Source organism: Phacochoerus africanus, chromosome 3 (assembly GCF_016906955.1).
Source record: "Phacochoerus africanus isolate WHEZ1 chromosome 3, ROS_Pafr_v1, whole genome shotgun sequence".
Taxonomy (NCBI): domain Eukaryota; kingdom Metazoa; phylum Chordata; class Mammalia; order Artiodactyla; family Suidae; genus Phacochoerus; species Phacochoerus africanus.
The window spans coordinates 148,469,817-148,496,132 of NC_062546.1; the positions used below are offsets into that span (position 1 = coordinate 148,469,817).

At 44.5% G+C, this 26,316-nt stretch overlaps 1 protein-coding gene across 4 annotated transcripts in view; it reads right to left on the reverse strand.

Annotated features, from left to right (window-relative positions):
• NFE2L2 (NFE2 like bZIP transcription factor 2) overlaps window positions 1–25,711 on the reverse strand; it is a 35,949-nt gene extending 10,238 nt beyond the window's left edge. Inside the window, exon 1 of one of the 4 annotated variants that reach the window (XM_047772947.1) lies at window positions 25,483–25,711. In XM_047772947.1, the coding sequence (XP_047628903.1) occupies window positions 25,483–25,527 (45 nt within the window). In that variant the 5' untranslated portion in view covers window positions 25,528–25,711. Of the gene's footprint in view, window positions 1–24,374; window positions 24,566–24,761; window positions 25,234–25,482 lie in introns of those variants that run through there. The other 3 variants (XM_047772943.1, XM_047772945.1, XM_047772944.1) reach the window with 3 other exon arrangements.
• Between the last annotated feature and the right edge of the window lie 605 nt (window positions 25,712–26,316).

Below are 26,316 nucleotides of genomic sequence, written 5' to 3' on the forward strand. Positions count from 1 at the left end.
AACAAACCCAGCATTTATCATACTCAGAAAAGTTAGGAGTTCCTGCTGTGGCATGGTACGTTAATGGTCTGTAGTGTTGCTGGCTGGATCCTGAGTGCAGTGGGCTAAGGATCCAGCATTGTTGCAGCTCTGGTGTAGGTCACAGATCTGGCTTGCATTTGACCCCAGGAACTTACATATACTGTGGGTGTGGCAAAAAAAAGGGGGATAAAAAGTTTTGGGTTTTTTTTCTTTTTGTCTTTTTAGGGCCGCACCTGAGGCATATGGAGGTTCCCAGGCTAGGGGTTGAATCGGAGCTATAGCCACCAGCCTACGCCACAGCCACACCAGACCTGAGCCCCACCTGCGACCTACACCACAGCTCATGGCAAAGCTGGATCCTTTACCCACTGAGTGAGGCCAGGGATCGAACCTGCATCCTCATGATGCTAGTCAAATTCGTTTCCGCTGAGCCACGACAGGAACTCCACCCCTCTCCCCCCCCAAAAAAGTGAAAGCAAAGATACCACGATCTTCTCCAAAATTAAGGCAATTCAGTGAACTAAGGCTTTGGAAAAGTATTTGAAATGAAAAATAAAATGGATTCTATTTTATGTATTCAGGTGTGTACCTGAAGCTTGCATTTCCCAATCCCATCCTCTATTTTGTCCAGAGGATGACAGAAATGTGGTGGGAGGGTTTCCTTCTAAAAAATAAATTTCACTAATAAATTGTTTTTAAAAAATTGCACACATAACCAACTTTGTAAACAGAAAACTGACCCTGACTTCCAATTTTACAGTATAAGTGTTAAGCATTAAGACAATGTCTCAAGTTATTCCTTCTTAAAATCATGTATTCCCATTAAGAAAATAATCTTTTACAGTTTATTCTGAGATCAATCTCTCCAGCCAAATACTAATTACTAGCATTTAGAGTCTAAGTTACACCTGATAATGCTTTTCTTTCTTATGTTTCAGTCTTTGTATTATGCTGACCTGGTTATATTATTCACTTAAAAGCTAAACCTGGTTTAAAGTTTTTTTTCCACAGAAGCTGCTTGAATATTTCTGGGCAAAACCGGATGGAACATGAATCACATCCTACCACCTGTTAGAGTGTAAACCAAATTAAGAGCTATAGGAGGCTACAAAAACAACTGAGGGCAGGCATGCCTGAATCTTGAAGAATGGATTAAACAACAAAAAAATAGCTTCTTGATTCATATGGCTCTACTTTGCAGTCACAATCCTTACTTCTAAAGTAAAATGACACCAAGCAGGTGTGCTTTTAAAATCTTGCTGATGACTATTCTATTTCACAAATATTTATCTATTTATTTCTCTTTGCTTCTCTTCTGCTGCTTCATTACAAGAAGGTACACAAGACAATGCCAACTGTTTTCTCAGAATCTGAGAGATGGCACATTAGATGACAGGTTATTCTTTATAATTTGCCCACATTCAAGTATACTGTTGATTCTACGGGACTGATCTGCTAACTTTTGAATATATTGCTATAATAAGTATGAAAGATGATTAAAAACAAAGATCACAAAAATATAAATTTAAATAGAATCAGAGACTATCAGAGACAGAAGGGGCCTTACAGCCATCTAGGCTAAGTGTAAATGTCCCCGGGTTAACTTCTGTGTAACTACAGCTCCATTTTTTAAAAATAACTGGCCTAGCAATCAGTTTATATGTTAGCAGACTACTAATAGGTAATACTAGTTACCACTAATCCAACTTTTCCTTCTAGAGAAAAGTTACTGTGGATTGTTTCCCTCATCTTCAATAACTAGAAGTTTTTAACAGCATTAAAAAAAAAAATCTTAAACACACACCAAGAGATGAATTATCAAGTTAATCCTAGATCACAAATGTGCGATCCCCTGGGTTGCAGACACATCCTTCTACCCTTCTGTCTTCCAACTAGAAAATGGTCCAGTTTCCTCACAGTCTGGCTTGTTACTGTGTACAGACATTTTCATGGGCTGCTTCCTGTTCACAAACAAGTTTCTCAGCAGTGACTCAATAAGAAATATGATCCAAGTCAGGTTACCAGACCTCTCACTCATTATGCTTATCTGTAAACTGCAAAGCATGATGCAAAGATAAAGCAAAACTGGAAAGTGAAGAGAACAGGAAATAGCACTATTTATTCTCTCTTTTATTTTTTATTTTTTTGTTTGCTTTTTAGGGCTGCACCCGAGGCACATGGAAGTTCCCAGGCTAGGGGTTGAATTGGAGCTGTAGCTGTCAGCTTACACCACAGCCACAGCAATTCCGGATCTGAGCCACATCTGTGACCTACACCATGGCTCTCAGCAATGCCAGATCCTTAACCCACTAAGCAAGGCTAGGCATCGAACTCGTGTCCTCATGGATACTAGTTGGGTTTGTTACCACTGAGCCACAATGGGAACTCCTATTTATTCTCTTAAAAGGCACATATGTGTTGGCCAAAAATAAATCAGAAAGGACAGTTAATTTCCAGAATAGCAGGTGATCCCACTTTCCCATTAGAAGTTTCAGGCTTGGCTGCCAAGAGTTAATTTTTGGTCCCTTGTATTAGGGCAGGATGCTGTTGCTGGGCCTCAACCAAAGGATTTATGCAAGGGTCAGTCACTACTTTGCCAAGAGCATGGCTTGGTTTGACTTTAAGATACAGTTTTCTCCTCTCCTCCCCATTTTTTTGTTTTTGGCCACACCTAGGCCAGGGTTCAAATGTGAGCCACAACTGCAGCAATGCTGGATCCTTAATCCACTGTGCTACAGTGGGAACTCCTCTTCACCATTTTTGAACAAGCCATGAAATGAATGTATTGAGCTCTGGAAAGGAACTTTATGAATAGGTCTTTCATCATTATTAGAACGATTCTACAGGAAAATATACACACACACTCTCTCTCCCCCCATGTTACAATTGAACCTTCAGGAGCATGGGATCTAACTCCCTAACTTACCTTACCTATCATACACTGAAATTAAACAAATGTGGACTAACTACTTCACTCAAATAACCACCTTGAGGTTAAGGCCACTTCCGAGCTGCGTCTGTGACCCTGTGACCTACACCACATTTCATGGCAACTCCGGATCCTTAACCCACTGAGTGAGGCCATAAGCAAGGCCATAAGCGAGGCCAGGGATCAAACCGGCAACCTCATGGTTCCTTGTCAGATTTGTTTCCACTGCACCATGATGATAACTCCCCCCTCCGGGGTTCTTTACAGCTACTTCTAAACTCTCTGAATGATCCTGCACCCTGCATTTGTAAACATCAATTATTTATTTTAATCTTAAAGCTCCTTTTCAGATTTAACTGCCTAATTAAAACTCCTTTTAATTAGCTTTAAAAGACAAGAATCAGGACAGTCACCCGGGCTTGGGGGCTGAGTGAGTACTATATGCTGTTTATTGCTGCTAGCCAAAGACCTGTGTGCCAAATGTTGGTGGTGATAAATTTTAGATACATATACATTATATATTCTAATACAGGGAGGCTGCCTAAAACACATAGCCCCCCCCCCCTTTTTTTTTTTTTGGCACATCACATTCTGTTAAAATACAATGCAAAAGGGAGGGTTCTGTTGTTTTTTAGTGTGAACTTTTTTGAATATGAAATACTTCTCAAAATAATAAGGTACTGATGGCTACAACATCACTGTACCAGAATGGTGATAGTTATAGTAAGGGTGGTGGTCAAGATTAATAAGATTAGGAGTTCCTGTCATGGCTCAGTGGTTAACGAATCCGACTAGGAACCACAAGGTTGCGGGTTTGATCCCTGGCCTCGCTCAGCAGGTTAGAGATCCGGCGTTGCCGTGAGCTGTGGTGTAGGCCGGTGGCGACAGCTCTGATTAGACCCCTAGCCTGAGAACCTCCATATGCTGCGGAGTGGCTCAAGAAATGGCAAAAGAGACAAATAATAATAATAAAAGATTAGTGTAATACTGCCCTAAATGGGTCATTAATCCATCCCATCTTATACGTACAAAGAGCTCCTCTCTCAGGTGCCAGAAACTGTGCTAGGTGCTAGGGACACAAAGATAAATAGGGGATAGTTTCTGATCTAAGTTTTGAGATGCAATGAGGAGTACATAGGAGCCAAGGCAGCATGGAAGAAGTGTCACTAAACTGCACAGAAAGACCAAAGAGGAGTGACAACTGGCAAAATACACCAGTCATAATTAAACATCCCACCCATTAAACATGGGTTAAGCAGGGTTTTTCCAATCGTCCAGTTCATGAGAACATTTGAAAGCAAAGGAGGTTACGGAGGTGAACACAGAGACAATGCATCTTTGCTCACTTTGCATTCTTAGTCTCCGCCTTTGGTGGCAGCAGTGCGCCCCCCAACCCCTACCACCATTGCAGGCCCCGTTTTTCCCCAGAGGCTCAGATTCTCCAGCACAAGGATAATTCTCAGAGACTTCCTCCTCACAGGTGGACTTTACAGTCAGAATGACTCATCTCACCCAAGACGGGAAACACTGCTAATGCCACCCTGTCACGAAATGCGACCACTGGAAGGGGCCCCAAAGACGCACACAGCTCTTTCATTTTTCAAACAGGGAAACAGGTCTCAAGGGTGAAATGACTTGCCCAAGGTCAGAAATCAAGGATTCCAAAATACTCTGGCCTACTTTTCTAATTTTACATCTGATTGTACAACTCCTGCCAACGCATTTGGCAGAAGGGGGAAAAGATACATTTTTGCTTCACTTTAATTGAAGAGCACTTCATGGTCTGCAGGAGGGTTCACCACATAGCATGAGGAAAGTGACTTATCTTCATCTATGGATGAGTAGAATGATGCTCTGGGCCTCAAGCAACCCTGCCCCAAATTGCATGTTCAGCAAGCGGCAGAGCCAGAATCCCAAGCCAGATCTGCTTCAGAGCCTGTGGGCTCTTCCCACCATCACAGGACAAGGTCCACAACCTGCTTTAGCCCTGGTGCCCTCTCCCCAAGGTGAAACACTAAGGTTTGGAAGTTGACCCTGTTAAAGTTCTGCCCTGCATGCCCTGTAGACTTCGGGCAAATGTAGTCAACTGCACATGGAGAGCTTAGCATTTAAATCAATCTTCCCATAAGGTCAATATCTACCCCATACTTTATATTTCTTACCTGGGCTTTCTTACAATGCTCTAACTAAACTGCAAGCTCCTTCAGGGCATAACAGTGTCTTTTGTTTTAAGATGGCACATGTATATAGAGTAAAATTTAAAAGCTGCAAAAGTAACCTCCCAGTTATCCTCCCCCAAGCCAATCATTGGCATTGATTTTTTGTGTGTTCTTTGGAACATATCCAATTAAACACACACACATATAGGCACACACACAAGTAGCATAAACTCATAGCCTTCTACACTTATTTCTCCATATTTAATATTTTAGAGATGGTTCTATATTGGCATAGTTCCATTACTTTTAAAATTTTAAAAATTTTACAATATTCTGTCAATTTCTGCTGTTCCAGCATATTTAATGCTGAGCAGTATTTCACTATGACGATGTGTTATAATAAAATTATTTAATAATATAATTACTCAGTCCCTCATTGGGCTTTTAAGTTATGTTCTAATTTTTTACTATGACAAATGATGCTATAATGGATATCCTTGTACACAAATCATTTCACAAATGTTGCAGGATTATCCGTGGGATAGATTCTTAGAAGCGAAGCTGCCGGTCAAAGAGTATATGCATTTTAAATGATGGTAGATATTACCACACAGCTCTCCAAAGAGGCTGTACCATTAACACACCACCGGCAATGAGCAATGCCCACTTCCCTACTCTTTTCCCCACTCATTGTGTCCTTCACACAGTGGACACAGTCTCCTGGCAGGTGGCAGCCACTCAGTAACTACACAATAACTGTTGGTACAAGGTCTCCTGTATTAATTCCAGAATCATTCCAAAGTCAGCCCTCCCATTATTTTTAAAGATAAGACAATAAAATTAAGGCTAAAGAAGAGACTAAACCATACATACAAAGTCAGTTGGCCAGCAAAGCTAATCTTGGCTGGTGACTTTGGAGCTGGCAAAACATTTGCAGGGGCAAGAAACATAAAGGTCACGATCCACACAGACAGAGGCGAGGCAAAGTCTCAGCAGGTGAAAAAGGTTAAAATCAGCACCCTCAGTCCTTCTAACAGACAAGGAAAACTTCAAAGAAATGCCAAGTCCAACTAAAAACAGAACTACTGTATGATCCAGCCATTCTACTCCTGGGGATATATCTGAAAAAAACAAAAACACTAATTCAAAAAGATACATGCACTCCAGTGTTCACGGCAGCGTTATTTACAATGGCCAAGATATGGAAGCAACCAAAATGTCCATCAACAGATGAATGGTTAAAGATGTGAGATATACACGCACACACACACACTGGAATGCTACTCAGCCATGAAGAAGAATGAAACTTTGCCATTTGTAACAATACGGACGGACCTAGAGAGAATTATGCTTAGTGAAACAAGTCATATAAAGACAAATATTGCATGTTTTTACTTAAACGTGTAGTTAAAAAAACCCAACAAATGAGTATAATAAAACAGACTCAGAGAGCAAACTAGCAGTTACCAGCGAAGAGAGGGTTGGGTGGGGAGGAGCAAGAGAAGAAGATTAAGAGGTTCAGACTATGAGGTATAAAATAAGTAAGATACAAAGACGGACACACAGCAGAGGGAATATAATCAATGTTTTATGATAACTTTACAGGAAGTATAATCTAAAAAAGAAAAAACAAGTCTGGCCAGGCTAGAGTTCCTGTCATGGCTCCGTGGTTAACGAACCTGACTAGTAACCATGAGGATGTAGGTTCGATCCCTGGCCTTGCCCAGTGGGTTAAGGATCGGGCGTTGCTGTGTTGCTGTGAGCTGTGGTGTTGGTCGCAAACGTGTCCTGGATCCCACGTTGTTGTGGCTGTGGAATAGGCCGGCAGCTACAGCTCCGATGTGACCTCCCGAGCCTGGGAACTTCCATATGCCATGGGTGCTGTCTAAAAAGACAAAAGACAAAAAAAAAAAAGTCTGGCCAGGCTGACCCATCTACCAGCTCTTTAAAAGCCAAGAAGAGGCATTCTGTTTAGTGACATGTCTCTCAGGAACAAGTCTGTTGGCCATTAAATTACACGAAGCACATGCAATTGACTAAGGAGAGCTGACAGCAATCCTGCAGACCACAGACCAAACCCTGGGTTTACAAATGAGGATCCCGAAGCCTGGGGATGCTAAAAGGGTAACTGGCCCTAGATCTCATCTGACTGAGCAAAGCTCAAGAGGGGTCATCTGGTCAACTAAAACAAATTAGATTAAACTAGACTTTCCCGTTGCAATTTCTCGTCCTTAAATGAATGACATATTAGGAATTACTTCGAAAACAGATGTTAGAGAATGCTGAGTGGCATTCAACCCTGCAGCCAAATGAATGGCCTATAAAACTCGTTATCTGACTGAAGTCTGACCTATATTTTTCTGCAGAGAACTTCCCTTTCCCCACTCCTGTTCTCTAAATCCTGGGTGGTTTTCTAAAGACTCTGCCCATGCCCGATACAATAGGACTAAGAGCCTCCCTGTTCTAAACCCTGACTTCAGGCAGCTCACCTGCACTACCAAGAGCAGAAGTGGCTCTGAATTAAAGTGGACCCCGGAGAACTCCCAAATCATGGGGTCAAGGGCCAGAAACCCAGGAGATGCGCATTCCAAACCTGACTCACTCATCCAAGGGCTCATCAAAACCAAGTGTGACTCAGGAAAAAGTTCTGTATCTCCTTGGAGAAAGGGAGTCCTTCAAGACAGCAGCCCTACATTTGTAGTGCTTTCAAAGCACAAAGCACTTTCACTTGCATGACTGTGTCACTTAATCCTCACGCTACTGTGTGAAGATTAGTGAGATGAAGAAACAGGTTCAGAAAAGTTCACTATCAAAGGTCGCCTGGTTTGTCAGCAGCACCTGCAGCAGGAGCAGCCCGCTCTAAACCTGATGGGCAGACCATAAATCAAGTCACCACTTAGTAATTCGCAATGCCTCCCTTTCCTCCTCCACTCGTCAAAACAGAAATAAAGTTCTGGTTGCTCTAAGGGTGCTCCCTGTAGTTGCTGGTGGCTTCTTCCTTTAAGTCAGTTTTTGCTAATAAGAAAGCAATACCATAAAGCAGGCCTCAATTTTTACCAAATCATCTCAGGCCACCTACCTAAATAATAAACATATGAAGAACAAAAGCTGTGGGTCTGGTTCAAAGACTCTGGCTTTGGGAAAAGAAGTTCTTAAATTAAAATAGGAAAGCCAGATGTATGGCGTTTTCCAAAGTAAATGTTCACACAAAGCGGGGAAATTATTTGTACCTTGTTACTATTCTCTGGGAAAGTATCGTTATACTATCCAACAAAAATACACATCAAACATGGAACTGATCAACCTGTCCACTGGCAGGCACAGCACAAAAATCCTTGTTCCTCACTGCCCACAATAAGTTCTTTTTAAAGCCCTTTTCTTCAGTCTGGATCTGGTGGAAGTTCTTTGCAGCCCTGACAACCACCATGTTTCAGATGCCAAGTTAACTCAGGACCCAAAGCTATAGGCTACAAGGAACATCAAGTTCCAGCCCCATCTAGGATCAGGGCATGCCATTTTATAGTAATTTGAACCTAGAAAAGATAGGGTGGGGTTAGGTGATTCCTAAGATCCCTTCTTCTAAATTCCTCGGATTCTATAAAATAAAAAAATCTGTCTAAAAACCAGTTTTGAATTTGAAAACAAGCTAACTTCAGCTACCTATAACAGAAGCTCTAAAGCAGAACTGTCCAATAGAAATATAACATGAGCCATGTGTGTAATGTAGCCTTACTTTTTAAAAAAGTGAATTTAAATAATATATTTATTTCACACAATATATCACAAAAAATGTTTTAACAACCAAAATTTTTAAATTATTAATGAGATATCAGAAGTGACAAACATACTCAGTCAGTGTACACACCAAATCTCACCCGACATGATTACATGAATGCTGTCCCACCAGAATAAATTTATATATATAACAGAAAAACATCTCATCCTACTTGTTTTAAATTTAAGTCATAATTCAAGTCACTGTCGTGGTGCAGAGGAAATGAATCCAACTAGGAACCATGAGGTTGCAGGCTTGATCCCTGGCCTTGCTCAGTGGGTTAAGGATCCAGCATTGCTGTGAGCTGTGGTGTGCTGGCCACAGATGCGGCTGGGATCCCGAGTTGCTGTGGCTGTGGTGTAGGCTGGCAGCTGCAGCTCCGATTCGATCCCTAGCCCAGGAACCTCCATATGGTGCAGCCCTAAAAAAGAAAAAAAAAAAGAAAAAGAAAAAAAACATTTAAGTCATAATTCATTAAAATTTAAAAATGCAGATCCTCAGTTACACCAGCCCCACATCAAGTGCTCAAAAGTGACTAGTGGCAAGTGACAGTGTGGCTCTGGGAACCTAACAGAATAAGCCCTCCGGTGCTCTTCTTAAGGGGGAATTCTATTGAACGGAACTCTTCAGTTTTGCAAATTACTTCCTGAGGATACAATGGGAATATTAACCCTTCCAAAGGATGCTAGGTAGTATTTATACTGTTAGCAGTTATTTGCAAAAAGCTACTTCAAGGACCTGAAAGTGCTCCTGTGAGTCAGAGTTATTAAGCCAGCCCTGAATGCTTGATGTTACTGAGCAGGGTTATGGTCCAGAAGCCACACAATTACCAAATTATCACAAAGGTCAACTGGTAGTTCCCTGGTGGCCTAGTAGTTAAGGATCTGGCCTTGTCACAGCAGTGGCTCAGGTCACTGCTGTGGCAAGGGTTCAATCCCTGGTTGGGGAACTTCCACATGCCACAGGTGGGGGAAAAAAAAAAGTCACCTGAAGAATGGGTAGAAACAAGGGGATCAGGTGATCTGAAAGGACTACTTGTTCCAGCTAAGGATATAAATTAATCTCGAGTTTGAAAATTACATTTCAACTGCTTTCAGTGTACACCTGAGCATGCACAGTGCCCACTGTTGTTGCCAACTGCCAGGCAGCAACCTGGATGTCTTACAGTGGAAACGATAATTAGTACACATGTCACACTTCATTCCCTTAAAAATCAGTACGGGAATCTTTTCTTAAGGTAAATCTTTTCAACTAACTTGCTAAAAAAAATATGTAAGGACAACGGTTAGGTGGGGTGGGGGTGGGGCTTATGATTTGAGAATGAAAGATCACAGTGTCAATATTTTACAGCCAGGTAAAGGCAAGTATGACACAGTCTAGCAATAACAACAGCCACCATTTACTGTGCACTTTCTCTGTGCTCCACCCTCTTCCAAGCACTCGTGGCCAGGGGCCAGGAGCTCACTTATATGCACCACAATCTGCAAGCAAGGTGGTGCCGCCATCCTCCCCCCTTTGGAGCAAGGAAACTGAAGCATGGAGAGGTGAAGGCACTTTGCCCCCAGACTCCCCTCTAATTAACAGTGACTGCGATTGCACTCCACCGCTGGTTTTCATGACCCAAGCACTCAGATAACAGAGGCTGGAACGTACTCAGAACAGCCGGGGCCTCTTGGAGGAGGCTGCACAGCGCTGTGCCTGCGGGGCTCTGCTGCTAACTCGCTGGAGAGTTGCTCTGGGCTGTCAGGGAAAACAGACTCGCTACCTGTCCTCACAGAATTGTTTCTCACTTGGGAGAAAAGTATGTGAATGCCCCTCTAAAAATACACAGGACAAGCCAGGGGTGAGGTATTAAGGCTATTAATAGATTCAACTCCTGTTGCAGATGTCAAATGAACATGAGAAGCATCTAATTTGGAGGCTTCTGGGTCTAAGCACTATACAAAATGTGGAAGGTGAGCTCCTACTTTATTTATGGATCAGCCATTGCATGGCAACCACAAGGGCAGCAGGTGTAAAAAGTTTTCAGTGGTATCCTCTTCCTCACAGCACTTGTTTAAGGTCTGTCCCTTCACCATTTTGCATCCTCCCCCCCACCTTTTTTTAATTTTATTTTATAATGATTTTTATTTTTTCCATTATAGCTGGGTTACAGTGTTCTGTCAATTTTCTGCTGTACAGCAAGGTGACCCAGTCACACATACATGTAGAGATTCTTTTTTCTCACTTTATCATGCTCTGTGTACATCCAGACAAAACATTTCACCTTTTTAAAGGCCAGAGTCACTTAGGGGTAGTTATTCCAAAGGAAATAGTTGAGTCTTTAGAGATTTAAAGATGGGTTGGGAAGAGGATGAGGCCACAGGGGTCAGCTCAGTTCATGTGTGGGTTTAACCCTCCACAACCCAAATTCTCCCACCTCCCAAATTCTTTCTGTTTGGGATTCTGGGCCTAAAAACAGAGCAGTGTCCACTGGCAGACTGTACAGAGTTAAGAAATTCTGCTACAAGCTGCAAACTGGAGTTCTGCACTTGCCATCTGCCTCTACCTGGATTTGATCACGAGCCACTGCAGCTGCTGACCCACAGCACCCCCTGAGCAGAGCTCAGGGTGGAAATCAGGAATGAAGCGCTCTGCTCTGGGGAAACTGGAAGAACAGGTCTTCAGATAGTCAGATATCATTAGAAGATTTTATGTGCCCGATTCTTGCATCTGCTCATACCTAGAAAAACACTGAAATCCCTCATGGTGATGGCTGCTCCTTGTGACTAGGAGTACCTTCTCAAGACCAGCAACAAACTTCTGTGAAATGTGTGCACCTCTCCCCTCACCTTGATCACACATATCCTGATACGCCCCCTTTCCTGTTAAGGGCAGTATTTCAAGACCATCTGAAATACCTGGGCTGTAGTTAAGTGGACCAAACTAAGGATGCCACAGTCATGAGAATGCAGCCATCTCTAGCAGCCACCTCCAAGGGGGAGCCAGTGAGCCCCGAAGGCTATGAAAACTCAGAATACAGAATGATTTCAGACCTCTTTTGCTCCTGCTCCCTGCCCTTTGTTGCAAAAACTCCTCTATATCCTATATCCTTTGTCTCCTGGCAGCGGTTTCTGGGGGCTACCCGGGATGCTGTCTCCTTATTTTGCCCCAAATAAAATTTAGCCCTCGGAGTTCCTGTCATGGCACAGGGGAAACGAATCCAACTAGGAACCATGAAGTTGCGGCTTTGATCCCTGGCCTCCCTCAGCTGCCCGTTGCTGTGAGCTGTGGTGTAGGTTGCAGACGAGGTTCGGAGCCTGCGGCGCTGTGGCTGTGGCCGGCAGATGTAGCTCTGACTGAACCCCTAGCCTGGGAACCTCCATATGCCACAGATTTGGCCCTAAAAAAAAAAAAAAAACTTAACTCTCAGCTTTCAGGATGTGCAATTAAGTCAACAAAGCAAAGGTGTCTGGGATGGAGTTCAAAAGATGGTTCATCCATCTGACTAAGCTGGAAGCTGAGGATCCTGTGGACATACTGGAGGGGTCTCCCCACAGAAGAGACCAGGCAGCATGCGGCCCTCTGCTGTCCTAGGGCACATGTGGGGCCTGGTGGTGGATTGGTTTTATGTCTCAGGAGACTTCAGTCTCCACAGCAATCTGGCCCTGACATGAAGCCAGGACATGTTACAGGAGAATGAGAAGCTTACAGCAAAGAGTGCAAAGGGCATGGATTACACACTGCACAGGATTCAAAGGGGGATTTTTAAAGTGGGCCAAGGAAAGCTCAGATGCCATATCCCAAGCTTCCCTGACAATCACCACAGCCACCAGGTTTGCTGAATGTATAGCGTATGCTGGATCTTGTGCTCAGTTCTCTTTTACTTAATTCTAAGAACATGTGACCCAGGTAATTAGCCACATCCCATGATGACAGGACTGAAGCATTCCCATCGTATCATTTATCAACCTCTCTGGGCCTCAGCTCTCAGCCTGTAAGTCAGGGACAAGGCTCATTGCCTCACAGGGCAGAGTAAGAAGTGCACACGACAAAAATCAAGTATGTTAAAGCACTCAGAACCTGGTTGGCATTGGGAAGAGCCCGAGTGACTGCACCTGCCACCACCAACGTTGCGAGATGCCTACCTCTATTCGCTCAGGGTGCACAAGCAAAGCCCGTGGGAGAAAAAAAGAGAGGATATTGTCTGTTTTTTTTTTGGGGGGGTGGGGGGTAAATAGTGCTAATCACTGGGACTGGAAGGCAAGGATGAAATAGGTCCAGCTGGATGAAGGCAGTGAGAGGAAATGGATCTTAGAGGAGGGCAGGAAAAGAAACTCCCCCTGTGCCACCACAGAGAAGAAAACAGTCCATCCTAAAAGAGAAAGAGCTGTTTCTGGCTCCTTCCTTTCATCAATGGAGTGAAGACACTGGCAATGAGTTTCTGTTAAAACACAGGAATGGCAGGGTGCCCACGCGTGAGCACAGATGGGTTCAGGAGAAGACCATCAGAAGGAGAAAAATCTACTCCCTCGTTTGTTTGTTTGTTCATGCATGCATGCATGCTGCACCCACAGCACGTGGAAGTTCCCGGGCCAGGGACTGAAGCCGAGCCACAGCAGCAACTTGAGCCACTGCAGTGACAACACCAGATCCTTAACCTGCTGTGCCACAAGAGAAATTCCTACTCCCTCCTTTAAAAGGAGGCTTAAAATTTTTCTTCTTAAATGGCTAACAGAGGTGGTACTGATCAGAGTGACAATTAACAGATTCTCACTACTGTGCTGATGCCAAGGCAACTGAGCCACACCACAGCCATAGCCCCTCACCATCTCTTTGCCCCAACCTGCCCACCTTCTGGTGCACAGACCATAATAACTTCCTGTCCACACCCAGCTCCTATGTCTTGCCCTTTCCAAAACTTTCTCTGGTTTCCAGATGCCTTTTATGAATGTGAAACCCCATGCGTGGGCACCAAAAGCCCTCTTCAGCCAGCCCCAGGTTCACCTTTCCAACCCTTGCAACCCTACACGCTGCCCCAGGCCAGCTCATGCCTGCTCGCTTCCTCGGGCTTCCAACTGAAGTTTAAGCCAAAAGGAATCCTACTTCCAAAAAAGTCTAGATAATCTGCTACCTCCTTGAGATGTCCTCTCTGAGCAGCCCAGTTGGAAGAGACATTTTTCTCCTCTGTGCTGTCATATATCACAGTGAACCTAACTTGTATAAACACCAAGTTCCTAGAGGGCAGTAACAAACTCACACTCATATCTGCTGAGCAACTACTATTAAATAAACACTAGGCGTGGTGCCAGCCACCAGTAACAAAAATGACTGAAATACAGTCCCTGCCTGAGAGGAAGTCCTACGTTAAGCAGAAGAGATAGAGGTGTCATTTATAACTCATTATGATATGAAGCATGCCCTATAACCCAGGTGTACAAAGAACAAAGGGACTGATTGATTAGGAGGAAGGGAAATTGAGAAGCAAATGTCCTTCAAGGAGGACAATATTTTTGCTATGTTATCTTGAAGGACTGAAACGACTTTACGGCCTGAAATTCCTCAGGGCGTGTTAATGCCTAATAAATGTTTGCGGAATGAATAAGTTACAGATACTGAGTATTTTCACTGTGTATCTAAGGTGTCTAGGGTTGAAGGATTCTAATTAAATCCTTAATTAGAATAAGTTACAGGAGTTCCCGTCGTGGCGCAGTGGTTAACGAATCCGACTAGGAACCATGGGGTTGCGGGTTCGGTCCCTGCCCTTGCTCAGTGGGTTGACGATCCGGTGTTGCCGTGAGCTGTGGTGTAGGTTGCAGACGCAGCTTGGATCCGGCGTTGCTGTGGCCCCAGCGTAGGCTTGGCAGCTACAGCTCCGATTCAACCCCTAGCCTGGGAACCTCCATATGCCGTGGGAGCGGCCCAAAGAAATAGCAAAAAAAGACAAAAAAACAAAACAGAATAAGTTACAGATACTGCGTATTTTCACTGTGTATCTAAGGTGTCTAGGGTTGAAGGATTCTAATTAAACCCTAGCGTAAATAACAAAGGTATAACGTTTAATATCATGTATGCCCCCACTACTAGTCATAGAAAAATTACTTAACTTCATTCATGATAACAACACTTCAAATTATTCTTTGGGTAATCTACTAAAAACAAAATATAATACCTTAAGAACTATAAAGGCATGCTCCTTAGAGTTAATAATAAAACTTTTTGAGTGTTTGAGAGAACTTTTCAGAGAACAAATGTAGTATTTTCAAACAGCCACTAAGGAATTTGGTAACCTGGATGATATGATGATTAGTCAATAGTCAATTAGTCAATATAAATGTTGATTAAATGTACTTTCTTAGAGAATACTAGCTATTTCCCTCTGGTTGATGGTCAGAAAAAAAAGACAAAAAAAAAGTGGGTAACCTCACTTCCCCCATTCTAGACTTTGTTTCTAAAGCATCAGTCTATCACCACAATATCTCAACCTCTCCAGGTATTCTATAGCTTTCCCTTACTATCCAGACTTCTTCCAAAAAGTACCCCATAAAAAACGGGCAGTCAAGACCTAGGGAGACAGGGCAAATGACTTTTAACTTAACCTTGAAAATTTTAAAAGTGGTTAGCTTATATTTTTAGGACCAGTTCCTTGCAGCTCTAGGCTGCAGAAATGGTCACTGTCAGCAGTGACAGTCACTGGATCGAATACAAATGCTCTGTGTTCAAGGAACTGGACGAGACATGCTACCTGAGGAAGTGAAATGTACCTGGTCCCTCTGGTTTCTAGAGCTTTCATCACTTCGTGTGTTCTCTCTCCCACCACCCTCTTCTAGTTTAGAATAAGAGGTGTGAACAGGCTGCCATCGGAGGAGATGGTGGGCCTCCCTGCAAAGAACAAGGAATTCATAGCCTGAGGTTTCCTGAGAACAAACAGGAATATCCAGAACAAAGAGGGACAGCTTCAAATTGTCCCTAGAAGTCATTGTATCACAGTGGTTCTGCTGGGACTGGGAGGACCACCTAGAAGCAATTGGAATTGTGTGAGGGTGGGGGCAGGGGGAAGGGTCCTTTCTGATCGTCACAATGATGTTAAATATCCTGTAATGTGGGACAGTCCCCCACTCAAGAGAGAAGTCCAGGCCGTTTGCCAGCAGCACCCTCTTTGATGAACACTGAGTGAGCTCCCTGAGGTAGAGACATAGTCTTCATGAATCTTTGTAAAGGAGTCTCTCATTTGTCAGCATCTAACAAACACCTTCAGTCACTAAATAAGGAAGGAAAGAAAGGGAAGGAAGGAGGAGGAAAACAGGGAAGGGAGAGCCGTGATTAGGGACTTTATAAATCCCCGTCCTGCCATGGAGAGCAGCATGGCCTTGGACAGTCACTTTACCTCTTTGAATAGGTTTCTGCATCTGTAAAAAGACGGTAACATCCGCCATCACCAAAGATTGTCAAGATCAAGTGAGAACATGTCCAGGACCGACTACAGTACCAGCAGCGGTTCAGTAAATGTTAGTTTTTCCCCTTTGCTTGCCCATGAAATTGCCAGTTGTCTGTATTCTGATGTAACATCCAAAGGCTGGTTCTCTTTAAAACTTTGCAAGTGAGTTGGTAACAGAAAGGAAATGAAAGACTAATTAATTGTCCCCTCTGTCTCCATGATTATCTCTGCCAGCACACACCCTGACACTGACGCTTGACAGCACAACCATGCTGTTATCAAGTGAACTTTGAAAACCTGCAGCAGCAGGCAAGAACCAACTCAGGAGCCCCAGGCTTCCTAGAGTCCTGCAGGGACAGCTACACCTCTCTGGGGAGAAAAGGCTTTATTCATCAACATCAACAGAAGAGACATGAAGTTCCCCCAGCTCTTCCTGAGATGCTTTCCCTCCTTTCTGACACCGCCCCACCCCCCACCCCAAGTTCAAGACCCAGAGGCCCAAGTCCTTTGGCAACATCAGAAACTTCCATAGATAATCAATCTGGCCCTGGCACCTCAGGGGACCTCATCATGGGGTGGGTACACAGAACCTCCCAACAATGGGACTGCTTATCTAATCTGGGCACTCCCCTGAAGGAGCCTCCATCTGCACTCCGGAGAGGAATTCCTAAGATTTCCTTATTACTGAATTACTCTGCAGTCAATACATGTGGGCTGCACTAACAAGAAGGAAATATACAGCATAAAATGTTCCACGGACATAAGAATATAGTTGACCTCCACTGTATGGGATTCCCATGCAACCCCCCACCCCCCACAGGTGTGACAAGTGTCCCACAGGCCAAGCACCAGGTCTGGTCTAAGGTTCCTGAAAAGAAGATGGTTTAAAGATAAGTACAAGGACTTTGATGGCAAAGAATGTTCCAGTCCTGGCTCTAGCTCTTACCAGCTATGTGACTGCTTTGGTCATTTGCCGGTGGCCTCCAGATCCCTTCCCCATACTGCTCCTGCTCTGTCCCTGCTCCCATTCCACCAAGAGTCTGGGAGAGGGGGCAGGGACACTGGAGAAACCCTGGAGGGCAGGAGGAAGAGCCCCTCTCTTAGTGGCCCAGCTCCTAACTCGGTGCCAGCCCTGGGAGGGCAGGCCAGAGCTGGAATGCCACCTCCCCACTCCGCCCCTCCAAGCCCTAAGGCTGGCAAGTGTCTTCCTGAGGCTGTTACTCTCTAGGTTGTCTGGTTTCTTGGCTGTCCCATCACCCATATAATTAATTTCCTATATAAAACCCTTCTGTTTGAAATATCTCATGTGTTTCCCGGTTCCTAAACCAAACTCTGGATTGCTTCATAACCTCTCCAAAGAGTTTTCTTGACAGTGACAAAACCTACTTTAACAGGGCTGTTAAGAGAACTAAGCATAATGAGTGTAAACACACAGCTCGAGGAAATACTCAAAAATGCCCGCCCTTTTTTCCCCACGGAGGAAGGACTGAAGGACCAGGGCATGCTGAGGAGGACAGGGAAGTACTTCAGAAGAGTCCAAAAAGCGGTAGCCCTCCTGGGTTCATTACGAGGAATCCTTTCTGCAAGTTTTTTTTTCCTCCTTTACTTCCAGCACCTTTTTCCCAGTGAAAGGTCACCGGGAGTCTCCCCGCCCTCAATCCACTGCCCCAAGGATTCTCCCAAACAGGCAGCCTGACAAAGAAGTTTCAGGCGGAGCATGAACCTCTGTCTCTGGAGGAAAAGAGAGAAGCCGAGCCCACACTTTGGTTCTCATTCTGAGCCTGCTCTCAGCTTGGGAACCAGCGGAGGAAGAACACACGAGCTGGGGCAGGAGCGGCGCTGGGCAGCGCAGAGCAAGCCAGCTCTGTTCCTGTCCTTGAGGGTTGGTTTCTCAGAGTGCGTTTAAATTCTGTTTCCTTGAGAAGGACCAAGGACGAAAACAACTTCCTCAAAAATGGGCAATTTTTCCTACTGCAAGTCAAAAATGATAGTTCTTCCTTTGGGTGGTTTTCATTACCAGGATTGTAATGATTAAAACAATTCTCCTTTTTCTTTTTTTTTTTTGGCTAGGTCAAAAATATTCATGATTCTCTAATACTCTAGAAACAGCAGCAAGACTCCCTGGCTCCAGGACTCTAATACTAACCAGCAAAAAGTACAGGTTCTTAAGCCAACCCTCAGGCATCTGGAGTAGTGCCTGTCCCTCACGGCCTCACCTCTGTTCTCATGCTATTCACAGAAGGCAACAGAACCTGATCAATCCTCTCTCCCTGGGTCCCAATCCCCTAGAATTCCCTGGAAATAGGCTGGATTCCGCATCCATGTGTGATATTATAATTCTGTGCCGAAGCAGAGCAGACAAAAGACTGTCAAGTCTGGAGTAACGCAAATTTCTATACCATTTATCAGTAGCACACCAACACACCCAGTTAATATCGTCGCGTCTCTCACTGACACTGGAGGGGCGGGGATGGGGTGCGGTGGTACTAACCTATGCTGAACATTGGCTACATTTCCAAAAAGTAGGGAAAGGGCATTTAATAGGAAAAACGACTCACTGAAATACAGGTACACACTGCATACAGCCTAAATGGTAACAATGAAATTCTTCTGTTTTAAGGTACTTTAAACACATGCTGTGTACATCATTCAGTACAAAACACAATAATCATAAGACTTTTTTTTTTTTTTAAGCAATAGAAGGGACAGGTTAAAAGAATTTCAAACTACTGATGACTAGATTTAGAAAAGCAAGCAGCTTCCCCATGGGAGATGGCCGGGAGCGGGTAAGGGGACAAGACTGGACCTGGACTTGGCAACACTGGAGAAAGGCCTGGGCTGCTGGGGGCACCTACTCCCTGCTGAGTCTGTTCTCACCCTGTCTGCAGGGCAGGGCTGAGACAGCTTCAGAAAGGCCCTGGAACTGCCTTGTGTACAACACACACACACACACACACACACCACAACAATTCCAAAGTTAGTCCCAGTTTCCAAATATGTAAACTGGAAACCATCCAGGTAAACACAAATGGTAGCCACTGTGATCAGAATATAAAACTGACTTTACCAAACAGATGCACAGAATCAAAAAGCTGAGTTGCTAAGAGACCTTGTAGATTTAAGGTTTCTGGTTTTTAATGGAAGATAAAGAGGCCTAGGAATGCAGAGCACAGAGCTTCCCGGAGGAAACCGTCCAAGCCCCAGAGCTCTCCAATCTCTCAAAGTCTGCATCCTGTCCTCACCGCCTTTTCCATGTGATTCCCAAAAAATCTACACTGCAGGGTACTGCAGGCCACACTCCTGACAAAACCTGGAAAAATTCTACTGACCTAGTTGAGGGAAACCTTTTGATAACAAAATGATCAAGCAGAAGTCCGTAAGGGATTAAAGAGCTCAAATTATATTTACTGAATTGCAAATATTCACCAGGCCCCTTAAACACTGTCCCAGATTTAGGTATAATCCCAAGGTTGTGAAGATCAGGGATCAAATATAAAAACACTTCCTTTCATGAATTAGGTAACATCCTAACCAGAGTTTCTTTCTTTTTTTTTTTTTTAAACTCAATGAATTTTATAGTATTCGTAGTTGTACACTAACCAGACTTTCTAAATCATTATATAAATACCTCCCATGGGTACCAAGCAATGAGCCAGGTTCTCAAAGATGACAGCACTATGGAATTCCTTCCAAGGCTTGAAAAACTACTGATGTCTGGGTCCTACCCCCAAAGATTTTAATTTAATGAGGAAATGTGGCCTGGGTATCAGTATTTGAAATCCTGAGGGTGACGCTAATATACAGTAAATTTTAAGGGCTGTTGCTATAGGAAACAAAAACATAAAGTGGAGACAACCCAAATGTCCATCAGTTGATGAGTAGATACATAAAATGTAGTGTATCCTTATAATGAAACAGTATTTCAGCAATAAAGAGTACAAAGTCCTGATATATGCTACAACATGGCCAAAGTGTGTAAACATGTTAAGTGAAAGAAGTCATTCACACAAAACCACATACGCTATGATTCCATTTACAGAAATATTCAGGAGGCAAATCCATAGAGATGGAGAACAGATGAGTGGTTACCAGGACTAAGGCTGTTGAAGGGAAGAGGAGAGTGACTGCCAACGAGGTGTGTGCTTTCTTTCTGTTCTAAACTTGATGGTGGTGATGGCTGTACTACTTTGAATACACAGTCACTGAACTGTCCACTTTCAGTGGGTGGACTGTATAGTATGGTAATTGTGTCTCATAAAGCTGTTTTAAGAAAGAGCTAAATATAAATTCTATGGCCAGCTCTCAACGAACTTACAAACTGCAGAGGGGGGAGAAAAAGCAAAACACACAGATACACAGGTAAGGATCAGAGATTTTAAAATAGGATTCAAGAGAATTGCTGAATGCCAAAAATAGAAACTCTTAAGTTCAGAAGGCGGCTTCAAAGCCAAAATGACCTGATAGTTTTTCTTACCCAATCATTCTTCCCTGCTTGGAAGAAAAGCAAGGGAGAATCTGAACCTCGTCAGTATGCTGCTGATCACAGGTCTCAAAGTCTCAATTTCCAAGCTTGTGAGAAAGAAATGACTATTTAGCATTGCCAGAGAATTTTTTTAATCCTTCAGAATACAGGCTGTTGATGGCTTATAGTGACTCTGGATTATCAACAGGGCCTCTGAAAGATGGATTTGGTGCTGTAAATACTTATGTCCTGGGTTTGTCTTCAGTTATATCAGAGTTTGGGCCAAATACACTTACATGCTCACACAAACAGAAAGATTTTCATATATAAGGCTTTGCAACATACAGGTACTATAGGACATAAGCCATAAAAATGACAGGTTCAAAGTACCCTCAGTGTTTCTAAAATTTTTTCACACTAAATTTTTTCACACTTCAAAAAGCATTCACTATGGCAGGGGCTGACACAGAGAAAACTCCAACTTTAGGCAAGACAGGATTTTGTGTAGCAATCTTGTTTCCTCTTGGCAGGGACGGTTAGTGTGAGAACGGGAATTTGTATTTTTCTAATACTTTTTGGGAATGTTAAATATTATACATTTGAACATAATTTTGCTTTCACTTCCAGAAAACATACTGTTATCAATGAAAGAAGCCTTGGCCTATAACATAGAGCCCTTTCATGTGTTTGTTGCAGCACATTTAAAAGCAGGTAGTTTTCTAAACTCCTAGAAATCTCATTATCAAAATATAAACTCTATTCTCCATTTTATAGTAAACCTACAATAAACATACAGCCATAGGTGAAGGAAGGAGGCTGAATACTGCATTTAAAAATAAATGTGTCCTCCTTACCCTGGTATGCAAGATACTAGCAAACTTTCAGAAGTGGCTGGGCCAGGATTTTAAATACTCTGGGTTTACTCAGACTTTTAGGCAAATCATCCACTAGATCCTAAAAATCCTGCAACATCCTTAACTCACACAAATAAGACAATAATTTTGAAAACAACTTGTTTAATGATAAGAACTAAGAAATGAAGCATTTAATTTCAAAACGTACTGTTCTCAAAACCCCAAGAAAGCTTCAGTTAGATAAGACCTGAGCCTTCAGGCTTGCTTCAATTCAGAATTGCCCAAACCGGAGATTGGTCTTTAATTTGAGCTAACAGGTTTCTAGTAGCCGTTTTTAACTCGAATTCTCCCCCCTTTCCTTCAACCTGGTTTAACCCTATCTGTCCCACTCTTCAACATATATATAAACATCTTTACTACCAAACTTGTGACCACTATTTCAAAATAAAAAGAGCCAATGGAACAGGAGAAGGTACCAGCTAATGAGACACATAAAAGTAAACAAAGACTCCAGTAGCTAAGCGTTTTAATTAAGAAAAAGGAAAAGAGTCCTAGAAAAATGTGAGGCAGAATCTCAGACGCTGCTGAAATACCAGAAATTTACAAAACACAGTTATGTTAAGCAGTCTTGCCTGTCTAAAGTAAACCCACTAGGCCTCTACATCTTCCTTAAAAGGCCCCCACGCAGTGATTCCATGGACAGGCTGTATTCCCCCTCATGTACAGTTCTTAAATTTCTTGGGAAGGGGAAAAAGGTGCCAAAATTAACCTTTTAAAGTCCTGCCTGTCCTCCTCCTATTTTCCCCAATGTATCCATTTCTTAACATGTAAGTGTGTTTACGGTTCACCTAGCCCTGGTCCAGTTTGGAAGTGGAGTCACTCTACCTAGGTTTGAATCCCACCTCTGCCACTCAATAGCTGGATCACTTTAACCAGGACTCTTGGCCCCCCTCCACCTCTTTCCTCACTTAGAAACTGAAGAGAGTATTTCCCATGGGGTTACTGTGAAATTATCCAGTTAAGCAATTATTATGCTGCCTGGCACACAAGGAAGTGCCCAGTAACTCATGTATGATCATCTTAGTGCCAAATTCTTCCTGTACCCAAGAGTTAATACTGAGGAGTTAACCCCAGATCAAGGAAAAAAATCAAAGAGAAAACATATTTATGCAAAAACTCCCTTTAAATGGGTTCAGCCAGTAGAGGAAATTCTCAGGGAAAAAAAAAAGTGCTTATTAACCACAGAGGATTCTTTTTCTCATGCAGTGCTGTAAGTATAATTCTTCCTGAATAAAAAGAAATAAAGAAAAATAATGTATCTGGCTTTCAGTTCTTTCTGGTAATCCTAAAGAAAGTTGGGTTTGTTTGTTTGTTTTCCCCAGTGTTGGTTCATAAAAACCCAAGTTAACAAGAAAGAAAGAGTCCAAAATGGCCCAAGTTATTTTTAATGCAGAAAAACAGATGTGAGTTATGCATTTATCCTCCTACAATCTTCCACAATCTCTCAAGAGATTTTTCACATATCTAAAAAGTCAAGTTGCTCTTTGCTCAACATTCAGAAGATAAGAGGCTTGTCCCATTTTTCCTTTAAAAATAGTCTTATCAGTCTAGTCCAAGATCAACTTCATCCCTCATATACAAAGAGACTTTCCAAGACACCCTTTAAAAAAGTAATGGATGGTTCCTTCCAGCTACTGGAAATACAGAATCTAAAACTCTCCTTACTGCCTCTCATCAGTACCTCCTCTGCACAGAGGGTGTAGAACTGCATCCCAGTTCCATCTCACACCTGGAGTTTCCTTGACAAAAGGTTAGAATCCACTTTTGACTCTTTGTTCAAATCTTTCTGGACTACGAAAATTTAATATGGATCAGTTTTAGGCTTGAAATTGATTCTAAATTTTATTCCATTTTCTTTTTTTATAATCTTTAAATATGCAAACTGATGTCTGATTACAAAGGTGGAGAAGTAGTTAACAAACACAACTGGAAAATTCACATTTAAAAGAAAAAGTACAGACGCCTTATATACTTTTGTATATGGAATGTTAAATTACACAGAAAAGAAAACACTTAAAAAATAATACAACACTCTGGGCTACAATCCTCAATTTAGGAAAATTCAAGTCCATGAGCACCATATAGCCTTCAATCATATAGATTATTAAAGAAATGGCTGTATCTCTTGCACAGCAGCATCGGAACAGAATTTTGAACAACAGAATCAGAAAGCACAATTTACTTCTTCACACTAGTGGGGACCGGGAAATACAATCCTAATCATTACTGGGGGAAAGTTCAAGACAAACAGCTTTAAAGAAAACAAACGCAATCAGTACACTGTCAACAGCTTAAAACCTTACTTTAGATCTTCAAGATAGGTCAAAAACTTGACATTTAAGAGCATAAATATTTACCATTCCAATTAAGTTACACATTTCCTTGAACCAAATACTTTCCAAAGAATCCATTTACCAGAAAAAGGAAATAAAAATATCTACTCCTTTAAAAGTTCCTGCACAGTATATACACAAACTTTTTTTCACTTTTGTGACAATTTACAAAACTAATAAAGCATTATGAGACACAGCCATCCCACCCTCTGCCCTCGCAAAAGAAACATGTTAAGAAATCGAGGCAAATACTTAAACAGAAAAACTGTATAAAGCACCCAAGGAAGAAATAATACATGAAAGCACAAAATTTAGTTACAGTCTAAAAACAATAGAAATTCTAATGTATACTCGAAACTCTTACCCTTGACAGCAAAGAACAGAATATCCTGCCTTACACATTTTGGAATTGCAATTCCGAAACGCTAAATCCAAAGACAAAGCCGCCCTGGGGAAAAAAAACAATTGCGCAACAGATCAACAGCTCCAACTTGTCCCTTGGCCCTAGCGCGGCAAGGTTTGCACGCTATAAAGCAGGAAAGGGCCAACTGAGGGCTGCCGTGACTGCCAACCAGCCACTGTCAGAGTGGCCGAGGCCACGCGTGGGCCACCAAGAAGCACTGCGCTGGGATCGAGAAACCGAGGACGCAGCCGACTCTGACTTCGAAGTCCGCGGCCCGAGGTGGGGGGGGGGGGCACTTCCCGGCGTGTGGCAAGGGGCCGATCTGGGTCTTCAAGCCCTAACCCATACCTTGGCGCGAGGGGACGGGCGGGCTAGGTTCAGTCGCTTTACGTCGGGGCAGCAAGAGGGCGCGGCACTTCGCGACCTCCTCCCGCCCCCACCCTGGGGGCTGGGCGTTCTTGCTCAGCTGCCTACGAGCCATCCGCTGGATGGACGGATTACCTCGCAAAGGAGCACCCTTAGACGGCCCAGAGGGGTCATGGGGCAGGGGGCAGAGGAGGAGACCTCAGTTCCCCCAAGAGCGGCCCCGTGACTAGGCACATTTTTGCCGGCTCCGAGGCGGGGGAGCAGCGCAGCCCCGGAAGGGCCGGGCCGCGCCGGCTCAGACCGCCACCGTCCGCCCCCTCCTACCCTGCCACCTCCGGGCAACTCAAACAGGGAAAGGGCGCCGGCCGGGTCTCCAGCTTCTCAGCTGCGGCGGCCGGGGCGCGGCTAAAGACGCCCTTCGCACCGACACGCGTGGGTGTAGCCCCCAAACCCCAATCCCGTAGCCCTCGGGGGCCGTGGGCGCGTTGTGCAGTGCCCCGACTCCCTTCGCAACCCCTTGAGTCCCCACTCCCCTCCCCCGGCCCAGCGCAAGCGCAGCGGCTCCAGTGCGCGCGCGGCAGCAGTCCAGGCTCCGGCCGGACAGGAGGACAGGCTGGGTGCAGCTGTCCTCCCCGGCCTGGCTCCCTAGCGCCCCCGCCCCCGTCCCGGCACCACCGCAGGGCCCCGAGGGCCAGGGCAGCACCTGCTGGGACGGCAGTCCCGGCGGCGGCAGCTCCGAGTCCATCATGCTGAGTTGGGGACCGTGTTCTGGGACTCCCCGACGGCTGCCCTGTCCCAACTGCCGAGGCAAGGTGCGGACAGGGCGGCACAGGCAGCGGCGGCTCCTTCGGGATCCTAGGAACTCGCTTCTCCCGAGTTGCCTGCCGGGCTCTTGCCCCGCTCCGCCTCCCGCCCCTCGAGGGCGGGGCAAGAGCCCAGGCCCTTCCTTTCCGCGGTCGGCTCGCGGGCCGCGCTTCCGAAAATCCCCCACCCCCGCCCCGGCTGACGCAAGAACCTGGCGGGCCGGGGGTGGGAATGAGGAGGGGCCGAGGGCGGCCGCGGACGGGCCGGTGGGGTGCCGGTAGGAGAGGTCCTTCCGCTCCCCAGTCTCCGCTCTGCGTTTGCCCTCCCGGCAAATACAGTCAAAGCTCTCCGCCCGCGGGATTAAGAGTTATTTGCCGAAGGTCGCTCGGGTTCCGATGCTTTGAAACAGTTTAAACAGTTGGAACAAACACGCCTGGAGACCCGGCAAAGACGCTGGTGTCGGAGCTGCGCCTCGCTGACTTGGATTTGCAGAACCTTGTCCCGCATTATCTCACCCCACCGCCCGAGAGTGGCGCCAGCCCGAGCGGCGGGGGCCGGAGGCCGGGACGCAGGCCTTGCGTCTCGCCCTCTCGCCCTGGCTCCCCTCCGTGGCTGGGGCCAGTGGGACTTGCCGGGGGAATGTGGACCGCGCGGGGAGCTTGTGCTCGCGGTCACCCGGAACGCCCTCTGCTTACTCCCACGCGTTGTATTCCTGCCAGGCTCAAGTCGCCGA